The following is a 20,183-nucleotide window of genomic DNA, read 5'->3' as shown; positions in this document are numbered from 1 at the left end:
AATGCTTGATCCATTTATGCTCGAGAAAACAAAATTTCTGAGGTCAATAATTGCCTAGCGTATAGCATTACAAGTTCCAAATTTCATATAGATCAGATACTACAAATCACCTTATCAATGAAAATAGAACAAGATAATGCAATATCTCAGTCAAGTACAGATAAATAAATCATAGTTTTCAATGCTATAAAACACAGAAATTTCCAGAAATTACTCATTGAGCTTTAACGTGCTGAAGGACAACATTATAGGCTTCATGTTTCTCCAAAATCCTACAGGGACGAATAGTTTAAGAAATACTATAATAATAATAATAAATGAATAAAGCAAGAGACGATAGCAATTAGCAAAAGGTTCAACTTGTACAAAAGCAAAGCAAAACATGATACCTTCACAACTACGCAGAGCAACCAGTACCTTCCTAGCTTTTCCTTCCGAATCAATCTTGCACGGCAGAACAAAGTTTCAAAGACTTACCCCAGCCTATTCTCCAAGAGTCTTTGCACTTGGAACTGTTAGCAAACTAACATTATGCTCAGCAGGAGCTGCTGGCTCAGCCACAACAGGACCTTCTTCACTGCAGATAAGATATGATAAAAAGGGTATCAACTAACTACCATTTTGGCCTTAAAAAAATTCAAGTTTTGATAAAATGACCCTTCTGAAAGAGGGAAAAATGACATTTTGGCTCCCCAAAGATGATTTCAGTTTGACAAAATAAGCTATTTTCTTCATAAGTGGCAATAGCTCATGCATTTGATTCACTTTTTTATTGGAACATTTGAAAAATTATTTAGAAAGTACATACAAATAATCGAAGAAAATTCAATCTCTAGGAATACAATAGTTTTCTTACTTAAATCATAACTGGCCTTATAATCTAATCTTGTTAGGTAAAAATTCAATTATCAATTATATATAATAAATAATAAATAAATATGGCAGCGCTATCACCAATTCACCAGCTAATTTTGGGTATATGTTTTTAAAATAAATATTTCCACTCTCATTTCTCTGGCTATTTTTGCTAATACAAAGATGATGAACCAAAGAAAAGGAAGGGAGCAAGAAATACTGAAATAGTACCTCATAAGCGTTGGATTTGGTACCAGCTAGATTAGAACACCCAACACTCTTTACTGAAACCAGAAGAAAATGTTAAACATGATTAACTAAAAGCCCTCTGAATTGAAATCCCACAATATCCTTAAATTTTGCCTCTTATAAACACATGAAGCTAAATCACCACATTACCACCCATTTCCCTTCCCAAAAAGTTTTAAACACAGATTTGTGAAGCTGAAAACTCACGAGTTTTTCTTAGCATAATGAACACGAATCCATATAACGGGCAAAAAAAAGTCCAGTTTTGAAGTGAACCCGATGACGAAAAAAGAAAAGAGAAGTTGAAAACAATGGATTTGAGAAAGATAGGAATGTACCCAGATTGAAATAGAGATCTATACCTGAAGCATTAGCAGGGACAGTTTTCAGATATGAAATCTATGAGAAAAGTGACATTTTTTTATGAATCTATGAGAAAATTGAATAAATAAGACATGAGTAAAATCAAATGGAACACACCCAGACATCCTTGTGATAGGAAAAAAGAGCAATCTCTTCTTCACTGTACAGGGAAAAAAGCAATCTTTTATAGCCATGCACTCTACAGAGCTAAAGTCAACCCATAAACACTTCACTCCCAAAATAATCTAATATGAAACGTCTAGAATTAGCACCTAGTATTTCTCCAACAACCAAATTAATCCATAGAACTAAGAGCTATAGTTATATATACTACAAACAACCAATGACAATTGTTTCTCAATCAGATAAGAATTACTAAGATTAAATTTAATCACAAAACAGTGTGAGTCACATATTGAGACAATTACAATTTGGTATTAATAGTCTCTAATGAACAATTCAATTACTACACATGAATCAAGAACAAACAGAGAAAGACACACCAAAAAAAAGAGAAAAAACCAGTTCCAATCAATAGTAAGAAAAAGCCACTGACAAAAAGAAGAACACAGACACATACACTTACCAAAGACGAACACAGACACAGCCTCACAAAACAGAAACTATGCAATCATGTAGGCACATTATAACGCTTCCATAGCATAAAAAAAAATCATATTTTGAACAAGGCACGTGAATGAAAGCTGAGTTTGTTCACTCACCCAGGTACAAGAGACACCTAATTCCATAGTGGAACCTTTAATTAATTTGGACCCTGCTGTGTGCACATATTTTTCCACTATCATGCATATTTCTATATATACTAACAAATATTACACCAAACTAAATATATAAAATCTACCTACAAGACATCTTGTTGTGGAGAAGACAACACAGTAGAAAGAAGCTCAATGCTGTTTCTAGCAACATCAAAAGCTTCCTTAGTTTGTTCAGGAGTAAAACTCTGCACAGGAATATCATCATGCTGAGTCTGGCATGAAAGATCAAGTTCAACCTCAGACACTGAAAATAGGCGCCAAGCTCTCGTTGTGACGGCCAGGGAACTGAATACCCCTTGATTTCAGACTCTGAACCACAAAATGGAAACAAGCAATCAACAATAACACTAACAATAACCCACACTAGCAAATTCAACAGCTAGAGCTAGTAACTAACCCAATCAATTTAGCATAGGATTTTGAGTTTCTAGTTTCTAGGCATGATATGATTATCAGAAATTGTCCCTTGACATCAACTTAACAATGAAGCAGATATGCATGAATAGGAAAAAAAGGTAGTAGTACCTTGTAAGTTTCTTCATAAACAGGGAGATAATGAAGCTCGATGGTGGATTCGCCTCAAGCCTCAATCATGATCAAAGCCTTGTTGCGGTTATTAAAACTGTTTGAGGATCGTCAATTAACCTAACCATATCATCAAACCCTCTCAGCAGCGACTTCAGAGAAAGCCTTCTCGCAATTCTTCACGATGGTTTCAAGCAAGACGAGGGGCAAGGAATCGAACCTTTCAAGCAGCGACTTCAGAGAAACCCTAAACCATGAATCAAATCTTTACCGCTGACGCCAGCGATGCATCCGACGCCAAGCTCAATGGAGATGCCACCGGTCGTTTCCTATAAACACCAGAGACGGCACTAGCAGAATGACGGTTGGCGCTGACGGGTTGCCACTGACGAGTGGCGCTGACGAGTGGTGCTGATGGTTGGCGCCACGCGTTAGAGAGGGAGACGGCGGCGTGGGGCATGAGCGACGAGTGGTGCTGATGGTTGGTGGTGCTGCGACGAGTTGGAGGGAGGGGTTGTGACGGGTTGAGAAAGGAGACAGCGGCGTTGTTGGGAGAGGGAGTTAGGGTTGCAGATATGAGAAGGGTGAGTGACGGCCACATAGGGTTAAAAGTGATTTTCGAAACACTAGTCTAGGGTTAAAACATAAAAACTTAGAAAAAAAAGTGGTGTGAAAAAAAGGGGTGGAAACTAAATTTGGAAGGAGGGAACTCTATCGGTACGCTTTTGTAGGGTGTCCAAATAAACATAAGATATGGGCACGTTTTAAAAAGGTGACCATTGAAAAACTAACTAGCCACGCTTTTTAAGCGTGCCGGTTTCTCTCTATGGTCACGCTTTTGAAGCGTGCCAAAAAAAAACGTGGCCAAATCACAAATTAGTAGCCACCCTCATAAAAGCGTGCCGATTTCTCTCTATGGCCACGCTTTTTAAGCATGGCAAAAAAAAGCGTGGCCAAATTCCAAATCAGTGGCCACCCTCGCAAAAGCGTGCCCATAGACCACTTTTGGGCACGCTTTAAAAGCGTGGCAAGAAAAAAGGGTGCCGACAGGCCTTTTTTCTTGTAGTGAATCCTTAGAAAACCACCTTAATTTATGATTTCTGTTTTAGTTCTTTAAGCTTTTTAATCTGAGTGTCAGAGTTCTAAGATTGCCTCTGACTTTTCCAAGACCTTATATCTTATGTATGCGGCACTTTACCTTGCTGAGAACTCCCGGTTCTCATTCCATACGGATGTTTGTGTTTTTCAGATGCAGGTCGAGAGGCACCTCGCTAGGCGTCTGGAGTTCTGCAGCGAAGTAGATCTTTGGGATATTATTTTGTGTACTATTTGTATATGACTATATGTATGGAATTCTCCTAACAACTTGTTTTACTTTTATACCTCTTAGAGGTGTACGGAGAACTAGGGTTGTATATAGGTATTTTGGGTTGTGGGTTATATATATATAAATCTCTGTGTGTGTGCGTGTGCGTGTGCGTGTGCGTGTCCAGCCACCTCTATTTTACGACTTAAGCATAAAATTTTGTGTGGTAGAGTGTTACACGCATATTAAGGCATCAAGCTCTGCGACCATTATCGAGTGTCGGGATTGAGTTATGATTTTATCCATCCCAATATGTAAGCTTAACGAATACAAATGGGAAGCCATATTCGGGGCTTGTTCCCAGATAATATTAGGTTGCAAATAGTCAATCGACGTGTGAGTTCATAGCTAGTGTAGGACAGACATGCAGCATGATTTTTTGTCGCATATTCTTTGTGATTGTGCTCTATGACAATGCTATATGTTTGTGATATGTGACTTGCCTCTAATTTTCTGTTATTGCTGATTGACTATTATGAGGTTAACCATGGTATTAAATATAAACAGTAATGAATGATGTAAAAGGGAACTAAGACTGTACTAGATTGAAAAGGATTGAAACTGTCATGGAATGAAAGAGACTAAAAACTGTAAACCTAAAGTAGAAATGATCGTGCATACAACTATCCCAACGCTAGAGACTTACCCTAGGACCGATATACGAAATGTTTTCCTTCGTTAGTACCATGCTAGGAATTGTTGGTTCTCACCCCCTCCCCCCTTCCTTCATTGTTCCTACAGATGGAGCCGACAGTAACATTGGATGAGATTACGAAACTTCCTTTCTGTTACGATCCAGACTATAAAATACGTTTTGCGCTTTAAAGACACCCGATACTATGTAATGCTTTGGAGGCTAGAGTATTTTTCCTGTCCTTGTTAGAATTCTTCTCGAGAAGTAGGACTTATTGTTTCCTTGTTAGCCTAGGTACCATACTAGAGCTTTTTGAATGAGTCAAAACCTGAGGCCACATATATTCGTAAGAGTCTATAGTATATATATAATGTAATATATGGAAGGTGTGTCAAGGTTCACATGACTGATGTTATTCCCTTGATGTATATATGAAATCCTAGTGACACTAAGTGATATATTTGTTTTTTTTTTTTTTTTTTTTTTGCCTTACTTATGTTTGCTAGATGTTAAGATGTATACCTATTCTTTATCTGTAATATGAATGCCCACAAAGCTTAACAAAAGCCGATATTCAATAACATTTACGTTTATGATTAGTACAACAAGCTAATATGAATATATATTAATAAAGAGTCTAGATTCCCATAAACTGATAGATAAGTAGCCTCCTACTATTAGCATTGGTCTTGACATGCTAAGAATTGGGTCATTACAATTAGAATAAATGTAGAATAGGTATTATTTTTATTGAGCATTCTCATACTACAACTTTAACTACACTGAACAAAAGTAAAATCTAAGATCTTTAAATATTATTTCTTCAAGCCTTCTTAAGTCTACGAAGTGATTTAGATTAGATTTTTCACGAACATAAGAACCTTAAATATTCTACTTACCTTTTCTGTCAAACACTCAAATTGGATACCCACCAATCTAAAAACTTTAGATATTGTTGTCTCAAACTTTCAAAGCAAAAAAGTGACTCAAATTAGATACATCACCAACCAGAAAAATTTTGATATTTTACTAATTTTTTTTAGTTACACTAGATACTTTACTAATCTAATAACTTTAAATAATATTTCTTTAATCTTTTTTAAACTAAGAAGTGACTCGGATTAGATATCCCACTAACGTAAAATTTTTAAATATTTTATATTAACTGTTTTAAGTAAGACTTAAACTAGATTATAGTATAATCTAAAGATTTAAAGATTACTACTAAATCAAATTATAATGAGAATTGTTCATTGAAATAAAAGATTTAACATACACATATAATAATAAAAGGTCAAAATATTTTAAGATTAGACACTTTTAATATTTTGATAACTTTATCTTAAAACTTTTACAAAGACACTCATGTTTTATGAATGTTATCTGATTGAATATACGAACAAATCCTTAAATAAAATGTGAAATAACAAAGTGAAATTTACCTAATTTATAATATTTTTATCTTTTAAAAATAATATAACTTAATAGTAGAAAAACAGCTAGACAAGTACGATAGGTTCTAGCTACTATATTCATAATAAAAATGAGTTTCACTAATAAATTTATCTAAAATAAATTTACTATTTATATATCCTGTTAACTTCTACATTGAGTCTAAAAAAATTATATATTAAACTTTACACAGATCTTCCTTAGCTGACACCAAATAGCAACAAAACAATTGGAAAATGTCAGAGTAGTTTACTTTTCTGCAAACTAACAAAGAACAATAAAATCAACATCAATTCGGTATAGGGCCATATATTATATTTTATATAACAGATATCTACCTTGATGAATTTGAAATAAAAGGGACAAATTTCTTTCAGTATCAACCTCTTATTGACTGATTATACCTTCTCATATCAACTAATTTCTGGTTCTGATCTCCTTGAAAATTTGTTGTATATAGTTTGATATTTCCGTTAATCCCTTGCAATATGTAGAGGTTCGCGAAAAAACAGAACTCGTCCTTCCTTTTTAAACAACTGTGAACTGTCTACAAGTAAATATATGAACTGGTAGCTCTTATCTTCCGCTGGCTATGCCTAATTTTGACTATTTGATGTTACATCTTAAAAAAGAAACAAAAAACAAAAAAAATGTCAAATCGGGAGAGAAAATAAAAGGAATCTGCTAAAACTCTCAATATTAGTGTAGTTAGTCACTTAGTTGTTAATTATACCATTTGTTTTATGTGAATATTTTATACTGTCGAACGCCATATTTTTCCCTCCAAAGAGATTATGACAATAGAAATGTCATCATGGTAAAGTCGTCTTTCTCCTTGTGGGATATCAAGCAACTCATGGAAATTCATACCTGCACCATTAAAAATAAAAAGTCAAACTATAACTTGCTTTCTTCAAGTGCATTTGAGAAGAGCATTCATTAGTAAAAGCTAAATAAATAAACAATAAGAGTTGAACAATTTTATATTTTTCTAAGTACTTTCTTAATTCTTAAATAAAATAAAGAGTTAGTTACATACATTTAATGTTTTTATTTTTTTTTTAAAAAATCCAAATTTTCTTTCTTTAAAAATTAAGATGATTTTGTAGTCAAAAGTGTAGACACTAACATTTTAATAACCATCAATTTTGTATGAAAAAATAGATAAGATTGATAATTTTTTTTTTTGAATAAATAGACAAAAATACACACAAAAATTTTAAAATAGCCAAATATATCTCAAAAAATGTTTAGGCAAGTAAAATTTGATTTTTTTTACTTATTTGACATAAAATTAAAATTATATATTTTGTAATCACCCAAATCTCGATATAACAGCTCAAAAAATTATTTTTAGTTTGTTTAACTAAATCCTTCACAACTGACAGAAAGTTTTGACTTGGTTAAACATTTTTTGGAGTGCATTAGTTATTTTGAAATTTTTTGGGTGTAATTTTTGTTTTCCTTTATACTTTTTCATGTGTATTTTTATCTTTTTATTTGTTTATTGATAATGAGAAGATTGATAATTGAGATATTCATGTTAAACATTGACACATGAAAATAAATTTAAGTAATAGGTATTATTATTATTATCGGTAATATTAAGAAAATAAAAAAATAATAAAAAATTATCTTATTTAGCATTCATTAATTATTAAATAAAATAAATTTTAGCTGTTTTTGACTCATTTTTTTTTATTACCAAACATCTCCATATCTCTTATTAAAAGAACTCTTTATTCAAAAAAAGTATATCATTATTAATTTAAAAAGGTATGTTAGGTGAATTTATTTTGAGACAGCTTAATAACACATCTTTTTTCTAGCATTGATTTTAGCAGATATATTAAATGAATCGTTACGATATCTTTTGTAAACCTAATGCAAGAAACATAGCTAGTAAACAAGGTGCCTTTTACCAGCATTTTTGGCTGCTCTGTGCAGTGTTTCTTCAATGAGAAGTTGTGCAGGATCTATGTCTGGGAACATAGTGATGAAATAGTCCACTTTAAAAATTGCTTCTTCATTGGTGAAGTATTGAAAAATTCCATCAGAAGAGAGTAAGAGGAATTTGTCATTTGGACCGAGCCTATGGTGGTGGAGTGAAGGGCAGCATGTAATGTATGGGGAGTCTCCAATGTAGTTCACTTTGAATGTCTCCAACACTGCATTGTTTTGTTTAGGCTACAAAATTAAGAAGTTGGTGAAGTGGCTGGTTAGCAAATAATCAAGAAAATTAAAGACTAATTTAATTAGTTGAAAGCTGAAAACATTTTACGCGATCGTTGAATCACATCTATTTTTTTAGATGACCATTCGTGTAGTTAGGGGTAGATTTACTCTTATGAGCGTAGTGACAAGCGCCCTACTACAATTTGAAATTTTATTGAGTAGTATATAATAATAATATTTATTTACCCCCACTAAATTATTAAATTTGACCTCAAAATAATTTTTATTCAACTTTCGACACTTAATAATCAATTTGAGAACTTCATATTAGATGTTCATTATAATGATCAATTTTCAAATTTAAATAAGATTAGTGTTCTTTCTTAGAAATCGACTCGAAAGAATCCATTTGTGTTTCTTCTTTTGAAATTAGCTTTAGTTTTTTTTTTTCATAATAACAGCACTAATTCAATGAACTTTTTTAACTATGAATATCATCAAGAGCTAATTGTATGAAAGTTAAGTTTTAAATGATTGTTTAACGACATATACAAAATATAAAAAAATATTTAAATTTTTATTTTAGTATTTTAATTTGTAATTAGATATTTTGAAACCTAATCATATTTTACAATAATAAAATATAATTATAACAACAATTATGCTACATATACATAAAATAATCACTTGTACAAAATAAATCTTAAAATACAAATTTTAAAATACAAAATATACGTTAAAAATAAGTTAAATAATATATTTATTTATACACAAATTTATAGTAGATAATTTGATAGCTAATTTTTTATTTATTAAACGTAATATTTTTATTATAAAATTCATCATCATGTTATATATATTTCACTTCCACTATCAAAATTTTCTAGATTTGTCGCTGTGTACATAATCAATATAACTATTTTATACTAATAATGTATTAAAATTAAATTCTAATTTTGAATCTAAATTTTTGAAAGTTGATGATAAGTCTTACAAATTATGATAGCTAAAACACATAATCAATATTATAACATATAATAGAAATGTGTTTGATAATCTGTTTGTATAGAAACTATAGAAATAAGAAATGAAGATGAAATATTAAAGAAAATTTTTTATATAGTTTCTATTATCCTTAATTTTTTGTGAATAAAAATTTTTAAACAAATATTATTTTAAAATAAAGATATTTTGCTGTTCAATATCTTTGTATATCTCTCCCAAAAATTATTACCAAATGGAGTCTTAAAATTTAGGAAAATATACACTTCTTAATTTATGAATGAAGTAATGTAAGAAATTAAATATGAATATCAAATTACTGAATTTAAATTGTGGTAAAGCAAACGGTTAATCATATTGATTTTGCAACTTCTATAAAATATATATCCTATTATCTTAATTTAAGAGTGATTAACTTCTTACTTTACTACTTTATCCCAAATTACCTGCTTAAGGAAGCCGGCTCCAAAAGCCCTTGTGACATTCAAGTAACCTTTAACCCTTCCTTTAGTTACAGCAGAAGGGTCATCTGGATGCTCCCTCCATATTCTACGAACCTCCTGAGATACATAACAATTCTTAACTGGCTAGTCTCATGAACTTGTGATTCTTCCAACAAGCATAGCTTTTCAGATCATTTTTATTTTCAATGTTTCACGTGTTTAAAAGTTTGCAGAAAAATAAAATAACTAGTGAAAAATACAAAATCTAGAGTAATGCTAGGTAACTAGCTTTTTCTGTTGGTTAATATTAATTAGTTTTTCGTATAATTTTTGTATTAGAAAACTTACCTCTTTGACATGAGTGCTATGCTCCATAGTAAGCTGAAGAGAATTCCCATTATGAGTTGCCAACACAGCTCGGCTATCTCCAACATTCATCAAGTACACATCTTCCCCCTTCATCAACATAACCAACACACAAGAACCCATCATAGCCAACACCGGATTTTGAGCTATCATCTCATCTGAACTCTTAAGAAACGCCGCCTCCGTTACCCTCAGCGCCTTTGAAAGACCTTGCAAAACATCCCACTCACTCAATTTCGCATTCTCAAGAATCATTTTAGCCTCCACCATGTTTTCTATGTTCAGTTTCACCTCTTTCTTGCAATTTCTGCTATTCCTTCTCTCTACTTTCAAGTTTCCATTTCCTATTGGATTGTTTTCTTTATTGAAACTTGAGGAAGAATAAGAACCACCATCCACCAACGATTTGGAATCTTGACAACCCAGTATCTTCTTGAGTTCTTCATAAACAGCATAAAACAAATTGTTCAGAAGATAGTCAGTGGCATCAGGACCATTGAATCCATCGTAAATCCCAACATAAATCCACCCATCATCCTCGCAAATCACGATATGTAAACGATCCTCGCCGGCTCTACCATGAGCCCAATGCAAGTTCTGACAGCCCTTTGACAAATTACACTTATCGTCGTCATCATCATCATCATCATCAACAACAACAACGTTATGAAACTTTGGTTCATCACTCAAATTTGTGCTACAACCCACTCTGGCGTTAGCATTCCCGTTGTTCTTGAAAATCGGTCTCTTCTCCTTGGGGAGAAACGATCCACTCAGCAACTTCTTCAAACTTCGCCCACATGTTTTGTTATTGGCATGTTCATAACCATAAGCTTTCTCATCACCTAATTGACCGTTCAAGACACGATTATTCAACGGGCTCTTTGGAAAGGTATGAATAAAGAATCCATCAGCAGGAGAGTGTTGTTGCGGTTGCAGAGGCACCATTATTGAGGTTGTCATGGTTGTGGAAGCGAAGGAACCTGAACTCTCAAATGAAGCAGAGGAATCCAAAGCTGTCTCTTGCTGAAGAGAATCATCAAGGGAGGTCGAAGGCGTTGACGACGTGTTTGCACTCACGGTGGCCCCGGACACAGACCGGAAAGTAACGAAGGTGGCGCTGCCGTCCGAAAACACATTGCCGCTGCTGCCACGGGAGAAGTGAGAATTGTCTGGTCTCACATAGTAGATGGAGTCTCCAAGAGCTTTGTCATGTGAATCGGAGAGGAAGGTTATCCCGTTGTCGAATCTGCCGGAGATTTCTCCGGCAGTGTCGGAGGAGCAGACGCAGAGCTTACCCATTCGGTTACCCATTGGAAGATGGACAGTGCTACCAAACAATGGGTTTCAATTCAAGCTTTGAGTTTCTTCTGTGGATCTCAATGGTGCATTGGCGCTAATGAAAAAATCGAGAGCAGAGGGAAGAAGAACAGAACAGAACAGAACAGAGTTGAAGTAATGAAGTTGGAAGCAAAAAACCGCATCGGGTGAGAGGAGGGAAATAAAGAGGTGTTGACTTTATTGCAGTTTTTACGATTTTCCTAGGGGTCATCTTTTATCATTTTCAGCGAAAAAATATAAATTGATTAGTGTTTACTTAAATATAGAACAAATATAAAAAAGTTATTGAGCAATTAATATTTCTATTTTTCTTTTAGAAAAGTTGACTATCAGTTTGAGTTAAATGCTTGAGAAGCAGTTTCGTTTTGTTTTTGACTTTTTGTTTTCTATTCTTGGGGGCGTTGAAATGTGAGAGGAGAAAGGTTTCAGGGGATGATGCATGGTGCACTTTTAAATTTGAAATAGGAGTAGAAGTTAATTTTGTCATTTGACTTTTGCAAGAGTTCAGCATAGAAATTGATTTGGCATTGACAAGCATTTAATGAAGAATTTTAATGTTATGTTATGATTCATTCATTTTAGGATAATTTTATTTGTTGATAAATTTTTTTTTAAAAATATTATTTAAAATAATTTTTAAATTTGATAAAAATAATTAATAATTATATTTTTTTAGTGACAAAAATATTTTTGTATTTAGCAAACGATTTATTCATTTAATCTAAAATTTTTTTATCAACATTTGAATAAATATTTAGAAAGTACACAAAAAATCGAAACAAAATTTAATCGCTAAATTTTTCTTTTTAATTTTCAAAAGGATAGGGTAATTTATAATAAAAAAAATTAAAACATTTACTTGACATAAAATTACTAACTTTAAAATTTTCTAATAATAATTATAAAAATTTACATCAAAATCTAATCTCTAAAGTATTTTTTATAATATATATTTGATATTTAGTTCTTTTTGTCGCGTTTTTAAATTTTTCGAAAACTTACTTATCATTAATATCTTTTTGAATTTTTTGGTCCACAATATAAACTTTCAGATAACATTTTAGTAATTTACTCTTTTAGAATTTTAGAAATTTAGATGATTAATATTTTTTATTTATTTCTCTCCTATTTTTTTACTAACATACACAACTAGAAAATGATTTAATACAGACAGATTTACAGACATATTTAGTCTTTATTACAGACGGATTTTTGGTTACCGACGGATTTTATCCCTCTGTAAAGTCCCATCGAAAATTATTTACTGACGGATTTTTTTTCCGTTAGAAAATTACCGATGGATTTTTACTAGTTACCGACGGATTTTTCGTCTGTAATTACAGACGGATTTTCAGACGAATTTTCCGTCTGTAATTACAGACAGATTTTTCGACAGATTTTTCGTCTATAATTTAAACTTTGGAAAATCATCTCACAATCTGATTACAGACAGAAAATCTGTCTGTAAATCCGTCAGTAAGGTAAAACAGAATTTTTTTTATTTTTCTAATTATAAAATAAACTTGTTTTCATACAAAATAAATATAAATTTAATACAAATTTTTATCTAATTTGTATTCGAATATTTATAATATTTCAAAAAATAAACAAATTCATCGTATTATCAAACTAAAAGAAAAGTACTATAAACAAGCAAGTCAATATAATTCAAAACATAATCAAAATGTATTGATCATCAACTATAATTCCTAGTATATTGTTCAACCATACTAAAACTATCAGCTATAGTCTTCAGTGTCATCTTCATCCTCATCATCATCATAGTTCTTTAGTGCATTCTTGATGTATCGTGCCAGTGCCAGCATTATCCATTCCTGAGGGCTTATATATTTGGGGTAAACCAAGTCCTACATATATAAAAAACATAACCGATTCAAACTGAAAAAGAATAAAACAACTTTTTTTTAGGGACTATTTTCAAGTTACTACTCACACCAAAAGACCATTCTTCAGTAAGAGATCTGATCTAATTAAATAACCTCCCATTATATAAATTAAAAAAAAAGTATAGAGATTTATATATGCAGTTATGCAGGCTATTAAGAGATCTGATAATGTATTATTATTGTAGCAAGAAATCAAAAGTGATGAATAAGATATCTATATATCCTAGTTTGTATTATTCAATTTTTAATTACATCAACCTAGTTTGTATTTTAATGAAGAATTAGCACCCAAAGTCTATAAATGTGTATCTTGCGCTCAGAGCAAAATTAGACCTAAGATTTTGAGATTTATTAGACAGAGAAGTCAATCTTTGCTGAAGTTCAACAGCCTTGATTGATCTAGCATACTAACTTATCTGGATAAGCTTTGGTTCAATATCTATGTTCTAGGGTTGTACATTTAAAATCCAAAATGTGGTTAACCTGTTAAAATTTTCTAAATAGTATTTTCAATTGTAAGCTGTTTTCAATCTTCTCCAATTTGGATTGAAGAAAATCCCAAATAATTATAAATATTTGAGTCTTGTACCTGTGCTACACTCAGATAATCATGGTCTTCTGGTCACTATATGAAGATGACCACACAAAATTTAAAGATAATATAGAATTTTACAACAAAATTAACATTCATTAAGGAAATAAATTTATTTATGGCTCTTTTCTAATTATAAATAATAACAAGGCTTAAGAAAAAAATTAATGTCATCATTTTTATTAACTAAACCATAATATTAGATAGTTGATAGTTTCATAAGCAGAAATTGTTAAGTAATAACGTAAAATTAACAACAAACAAGCAATAAAGATTCATAAAAAATCTATTATATATTACTAATTTTATAATTAAAATAAATCACATATTATATTCTCATCTATTATATTTATTATCTATTCTATTATATAAAAATAAAGTTTCTGTGCACTTAATGATGGAGCTGACGTGACATGCTTCTGAGAGTGTTTAGCAATTTATTTTTTTAACACATTAAATACAATTTATTATGATAAATTAACTATATCAACTAATTGATTTGATTAGATATTTAAATATTATATAATTTATTATAATTTATATCAATTTGATTTAGTAGTATTTTCTAATTTATTTCTTTTAATTTTTTGTTAGTATTATTTATTTATTTTTTAATTTATTAAACCAAATTCATAATACTAATTATATGTATTAATTAATTAATTTGATAAATTTATTGATCATTAAAATAATAAATCTATGAATAAAATAGACAATCGAGATATTTTTTACTAATAATTAAATCAAATCAAATCATATATATTGAGCTAAATTCAAATAATGTGAATTAAGGGCTAAACTAAAATAAGATGATTTTTTAATTATTCAAATTGAATACAATAAATACAAATTAATTTTGTTAGATAATCATGGTCTTATAGTCTTCTTCTTCTATATATAGATAGCCACACAAAATTATAAAAATCATCATTTTTATCGTTTTTGCTATTTCAACTCTTTTTTTATTTTTTGTTTTTTCTTTAGGTATAACTTCTTTTATCTATAAATGTATTCAAAATGAGAAGGCATAGATGAGTGTTTCATTAATTGTTTGGTTAATGAATACTATAGCCCAAAAATATCCCAATTTAATAATTCTACTGCTATTGATGGAAGTTAAATCTGTAGTAATTCAGGATGACCATGATAATTTTTATAGTATTGAATAAAAGAATATTTGTTAACATGAATATACCCATTGTAATTAATTTTTTTTTCAATCTATTATCTTTTACCTAACAAATAATATCTATGTTGAATATATTATTTTCATCAGAAGCCACACATAATTGATTGATAATTTTATATATAAAAATACTTCTGTGGTAACTAAACAGCGTATTGTTAATTCGCTAAAGTTAATTCTCCTATGATTATACCAATGTATAGTATTATTAGATAAAAATTGATTAGATTACATTTATTTCCAATGAGGTGAGCGAGCTTTTAGGCCTAATCACGGTTAGAATTAAGGAAGGTTAGAAAAATGCTAACAATACGAATATTTTTTATTTTTAATACGCAATAATAAATATATAAATTAAAACAAGTCTAGGTTCTTAACTAATCTATATAAGATTTAAATTTGCTAAACTCTCAACTCTATCAACTACCTCTAGCCTCAATTTTTTCCATATATCATCATCTTTAACCTCAATCTTAAGATTTCTTAGTTCAGTAGGATCAATCACAAACACAATCTGAATACAAGGCAATCAGAAATAAACACAACTAGAACAAGTAGTACAACTAGCAGTTAAACAGAATTACTCATATAGGCAAACCAAAAATAATTATGCATAGTTGCATACTCAAACAATATAAAACAAATGCACATGATTCATGTCTGTCCTACTGGCCGTGAGCTCACGTATTGGTTAAAGTGCCAGACTCGACACATCCGATAGCTAACCCTGACATTGTCTCTTTGCTGTGCATCTCCAGGAGGAATAAATTTCAAAAAAGAATGCTCTACCACCTTCTCTTGGAGGTATTCAGGGGGGTAATGTTCTAAGAAAAAGTACCCTACCACCTTGTTATGGAGGTCGTGCCATGTAAAACAAAGGATTATTGCATTTCCAACTTGTAAACAGAGAAAACGTGGGCGAGATCTCCATCTCCACATCACACTACAACTACAAGCAAACAGGATAAAGCCACCATCCTTACTCGGTACATGTGCCACAATAATACGCAAATGGAACGAAATCCACATTATTCCCAGTTCAATTTTCATATCACATTCAATCATATCACCAAGTCAATCAATTTCATAAGTTATAATCTGTAGTAACCCCATTCGTTTATCAAAATAGTCAATCTCATTATTCTGTGAGCGGGACTAAGCTATTGTCCTCACCATGGGCGGGATGAACTACTATTCCCATAACATTTTCATCCGGTTAACCAAGTTTTTATCCAAAAATTTAATTTATTATATTCTTCCCCAGTATATTCAAAGCTTAAAAATTGGTTATTCGACTCCATACGAAGGTTATAAGGGGTCACAAACTTGTCGAAAGGGCTAAATGGTTTAAAAACAGCATTTCAGTAAAGACAGGGGAGTGGTGCGTAGCATGGCTCGTGCATACGCGTGGAACCTAGTTCGATTCTCGCAAGAAGTTGGCATCGTGAGTACGCATGTCTTGTGCATATGCATAAGAGTTTAATCATGTGTACTGATACGAGATTTTACAATCTCGCATAACTATCGGTAAGTGCCCTAGGTCTATCAAGTAATAAACTCACGGTGAGTGAGTGTCGATCCCACGATGATTAAAGAATTAAGCAAGAAATATTTGATTGAGTATTCTAGTCATACAATCCATTATTTGATGATGAACATCTGATAATAGAAGCATGTAATTTAAATGACTTGAGGAATAAGAAATTGAAAAAAATGGTAAATAATGTACATGTAAATTGCTTGAAATTTAAAGTAAAAAAAAAAAGTAAATAACGTAAATGTAAATTGCTTGAAATTTAAAGTGCAAGAATGTGAATAACGAAAATGTAAATTGCAAGAAGAGTAAAGTGTTGAGAATGTAAATTGTAAGTAATTAAAATAGAGAAGAATAAGAAGGAGTAAAAGACAAGAATTAAAGGAAACAACTCAATAAAGAAAATGTAACCAAGCTTATAATTTACAATGAATTAAAAACAAGAAAGTAAACGACGTGAATCTTAAATTGCAAGAATTAAAAGGGATTGGGGAGTTAAGATGAAGAAACTATTGAAGGTTAGAGATATGGGCATCTCTGGATCAATGTGTGCTATTTCACCTTCTTTCATGCAATTTTAATCTCAAACAAATCTTAAGTAATCAAATCCCAATCTCTTGGTGATTTAATTTCTCTTAACTCAATCAATTACTAATTCCTAGATCAATTTCTCAAGAAAAGAGGTGAAGTGTTACATGATACAAGTGGTCTATAGTAATTGCTATTTATGCTAGCTTGTTAAGTCTGTTACGTTTCCACTTGCCTTCCTTAGTTAGCCATAATTAGTTGTGTCAAGTTGTATAGAAGTTAGTTAGAATTATCTAACTATATATATCAGGCAGTTAGCATTGTAATGTGCGTGACTCATCATTATTGCAAGTTTCATTTTTCATTCTCCTCTCAGTTTTCATTGGCTCAGTATGCCCCTCACCATGATCATACGCAACTTTTCGCATGGTGCGGTGAGTGTGGAATGAGGAGCACAAGAATTCTGACTGAGGAGAGAGTAGCTTGTTCTTTGATTCACAAACAATCATTGTGATCGAAGAAGTAGTGACGGGTCCAACTTCAAAGTTGAAGCAGATTCAATGTTCTTGGTTTCTCTAATTCATCAAGTTCTTCACCGATATTCCTTGATTCTTTCTTCGTTCTTCTCAGAATTCATTTCTTTCTCATCTTTGATTCTTCTTTTCCTCTCTTGAACTTACACAACAGAGTTTGATGAGAGCTCGGTCACTTTGCGATCTTAATCGTTTCTCTAGAGTGAAGTGACGAGTTTTCGATCAACGAGATCAACAGAGGAAGGCTTCGAATCTAATCATCAGGTTCGTCGATTATGGATGCAAATCCAAATTCAAGTCCCGAATCGGGAGGCTTCAACCCTACCATGAACATGTAGCAATTAACAGTGTTCTTCAATCAAATTGCGCAGATTCAAGGCCACATCAACAAGCAGTCGAATCCAAGTCAAGATCCTGCTAGCCCTTATTTCATTCTTCCTTCTGAAAATTCAGGTATACCTATCACTAATGTCACTCTCAATGGTGCAAATTATGGTACATGGAGTAGGGCTATGGAAAGGGCTCTAAAGTCTAAGAACAAAATCAAGTTTATTGATGGTAGCATCAAGAAACCTGAAAGCACAGACTCAATTTTTAAGGCATGGGAGAGATGTACTACATATGTAGTGGCTTGGATAAATCTCTCACTTAGTCCAGACATTTATCAAAGTGTTCTTCGGACCAAATAGCATATGAGTTGTGGAATGATTTAAACCATAGATATTACCAAGGTGATCGTTTTAGAGTTGCTGAACTAAATGAGGAATTGTATGCCCTTAAACAAGGTGACCTTAATGTTACTGCATATTTTGCCAAGCTCAAAACTATATGGGAGGAGCTTGATAATTTTAGATCGATTCCAATGTGTGCATGTGAGATGAAGTATGATTGTGGACTGGGAATTATTAGAATGCAAAGGGAAGAAGATAGAGTTACAAAGTTCCTTAGGGGACTAGGTGAACAATACTCCAATGTCAAGTCACAAATCATGTTGATGGAAGAACTGTGATGAGCGGATAATTTGTATGCTTTTTGGCATTGTTTTTAGTATGTTTTTAGTATCTTTTAGTTAGTTTTTAGTATATTTTTATTAGTTTTTAATTAAAATTCACTTTTCTGGACTTTACTATGAGTTTGTGTATTTTTCTGTGATTTCAGGTATTTTCTGACTGAAATTGAGGGTCCTGAGCAAAAATCTGATCCAGAGACTGAAAAGGACTGCAGATGCTGTTGGATTCTGACCTCCCTGCACTCGAAGTGGATTTTCTGGAGCTACAGAAGCCCAATTGGCGCGCTCTCAACGGCATTGGAAAGTAGACATCCTGGGCTTTCCAGCAATATATAATAGTTCATACTTTGCCCAAGATTTGATGGCCCAAACCGGCGCTCAAAGTCACCTACAGAAATTCCAGCGTTAAACGCCGGAACTGGCATAAAATTTGGAGTTAAACGCCCAAACTGGCATGAAAGCTGGCGTTTAACTCCAGAAAAGGTCTCTACACGAAATTCCTTCATTGCTCAGCCCAAGCACATACCAAGTGGGCCCGGAAGTGGATTTTTCTGTTATTTACTCATTTCTGTAAACCTTAGGACACTAGTTTACTATTAATAGGATCTTTTGACATTGTATCCGTACCTTATGACCTCATAACATTTTTACACGTTTCTTTCCACAGTATGAGCCTCTAAACCCCATGGTTGGAGGTGAGGAGCTCTGCTGTGTCTTGATGGATTAATGCAATTACTACTGTTTCTTATTCAATCATGCTTGCTTCAATTCTAAGATAACACTTGTTCTTAATCCGGATGAATGTGATGATCCGTGACAATCATCATCATTCTCAACCATGAACATGTGCCTGACAACCACCTCTGTTCTATCTTAGATTGAGTAGTTATCTCTTGGATTCTTTAATCGGAATCTTCGTGGTATAAGCTAGAACTGATGGCGGCATTCAAGAGAATCCGGAAGGTCTAAACCTTGTCTGTGGTATTCTGAGTAGGATTCAATGACTGGATGACTGTGACGTGCTTCAAACTCCTGAGGGCGGGGCGTTAGTGACAGACGCAAAAGAATCACTGGATTCTATTCCGGCCTGATTGAGAACCGACAGATGATTAGCCTATGCTGTAACAGAGCATCAGGGACGTATTTTCACTGAGAGGATGGGAGGTAGCCACTGACAATGGTGAAACCCTACATACAGCTTGCCATGGAAGGAGCCTTGCGTGTTTGATGAAGAAGACAGTAGGAAAGCAGAGATTCAGAAGATAGAGCATCTCCAAACCTCAACCTATTCCCCATTACTGCAATACAAGTAACCATTTCATGTTCTTTTGCTTTTTACAATCA

The 20,183-nt window shown here is 32.3% G+C and overlaps 1 protein-coding gene across 2 annotated transcripts; it reads right to left on the bottom strand.

The window, feature by feature from the left end:
* Window positions 1-6,421: 6,421 nt before the first annotated feature.
* Window positions 6,422-11,745, bottom strand: LOC130976699 (probable protein phosphatase 2C 4). Of its 2 annotated transcripts, XM_057901616.1 has the most exons (5): window positions 10,192-11,745; window positions 9,847-9,960; window positions 8,146-8,410; window positions 6,957-7,093; window positions 6,422-6,845 (listed from the first exon to the last, which is right to left on the bottom strand). In XM_057901616.1, exons 1-4 carry the CDS (start codon window positions 11,521-11,523, stop codon window positions 6,978-6,980), a joined length of 1,827 nt encoding a protein of 608 aa, XP_057757599.1. In that variant the 5' UTR covers window positions 11,524-11,745; the 3' UTR covers window positions 6,422-6,845; window positions 6,957-6,977. The 2 variants fall into 2 exon arrangements, with proteins under 2 accessions (XP_057757599.1, XP_057757600.1); XM_057901617.1 differs by lacking the exon at window positions 6,422-6,845 and having other exon boundaries at window positions 6,878-7,093.
* Window positions 11,746-20,183: the final 8,438 nt, after the last annotated feature.

The sequence above is a fragment of the Arachis stenosperma genome, chromosome 4 (genome assembly GCF_014773155.1).
Source record: "Arachis stenosperma cultivar V10309 chromosome 4, arast.V10309.gnm1.PFL2, whole genome shotgun sequence".
Taxonomy (NCBI): domain Eukaryota; kingdom Viridiplantae; phylum Streptophyta; class Magnoliopsida; order Fabales; family Fabaceae; genus Arachis; species Arachis stenosperma.
The sequence above is the reverse complement of the archived record's forward strand: the minus strand, read 5'-3'. Positions and strand labels throughout refer to the sequence as shown.

What these genes read in the sequence shown, in the direction of transcription:
- LOC130976699 (XM_057901616.1), bottom strand. Translation starts at nt 11,523, where the DNA reads ATGGGTAACCGAATGGGTAAGCTCTGCGTCTGCTCCTCCGACACTGCC. An exon ending in GAGCCGGCTTCCTTAAGCAG is followed by an intron (nt 8,411 to 9,846) that starts GTAATTTGGGAT and finishes TTAATTTTGTAG; the next exon opens with CCTAAACAAAACAATGCAGT. An exon ending in CAGAGCAGCCAAAAATGCTG is followed by an intron (nt 7,094 to 8,145) that starts GTAAAAGGCACC and finishes TTAATGGTGCAG; the next exon opens with GTATGAATTTCCATGAGTTG.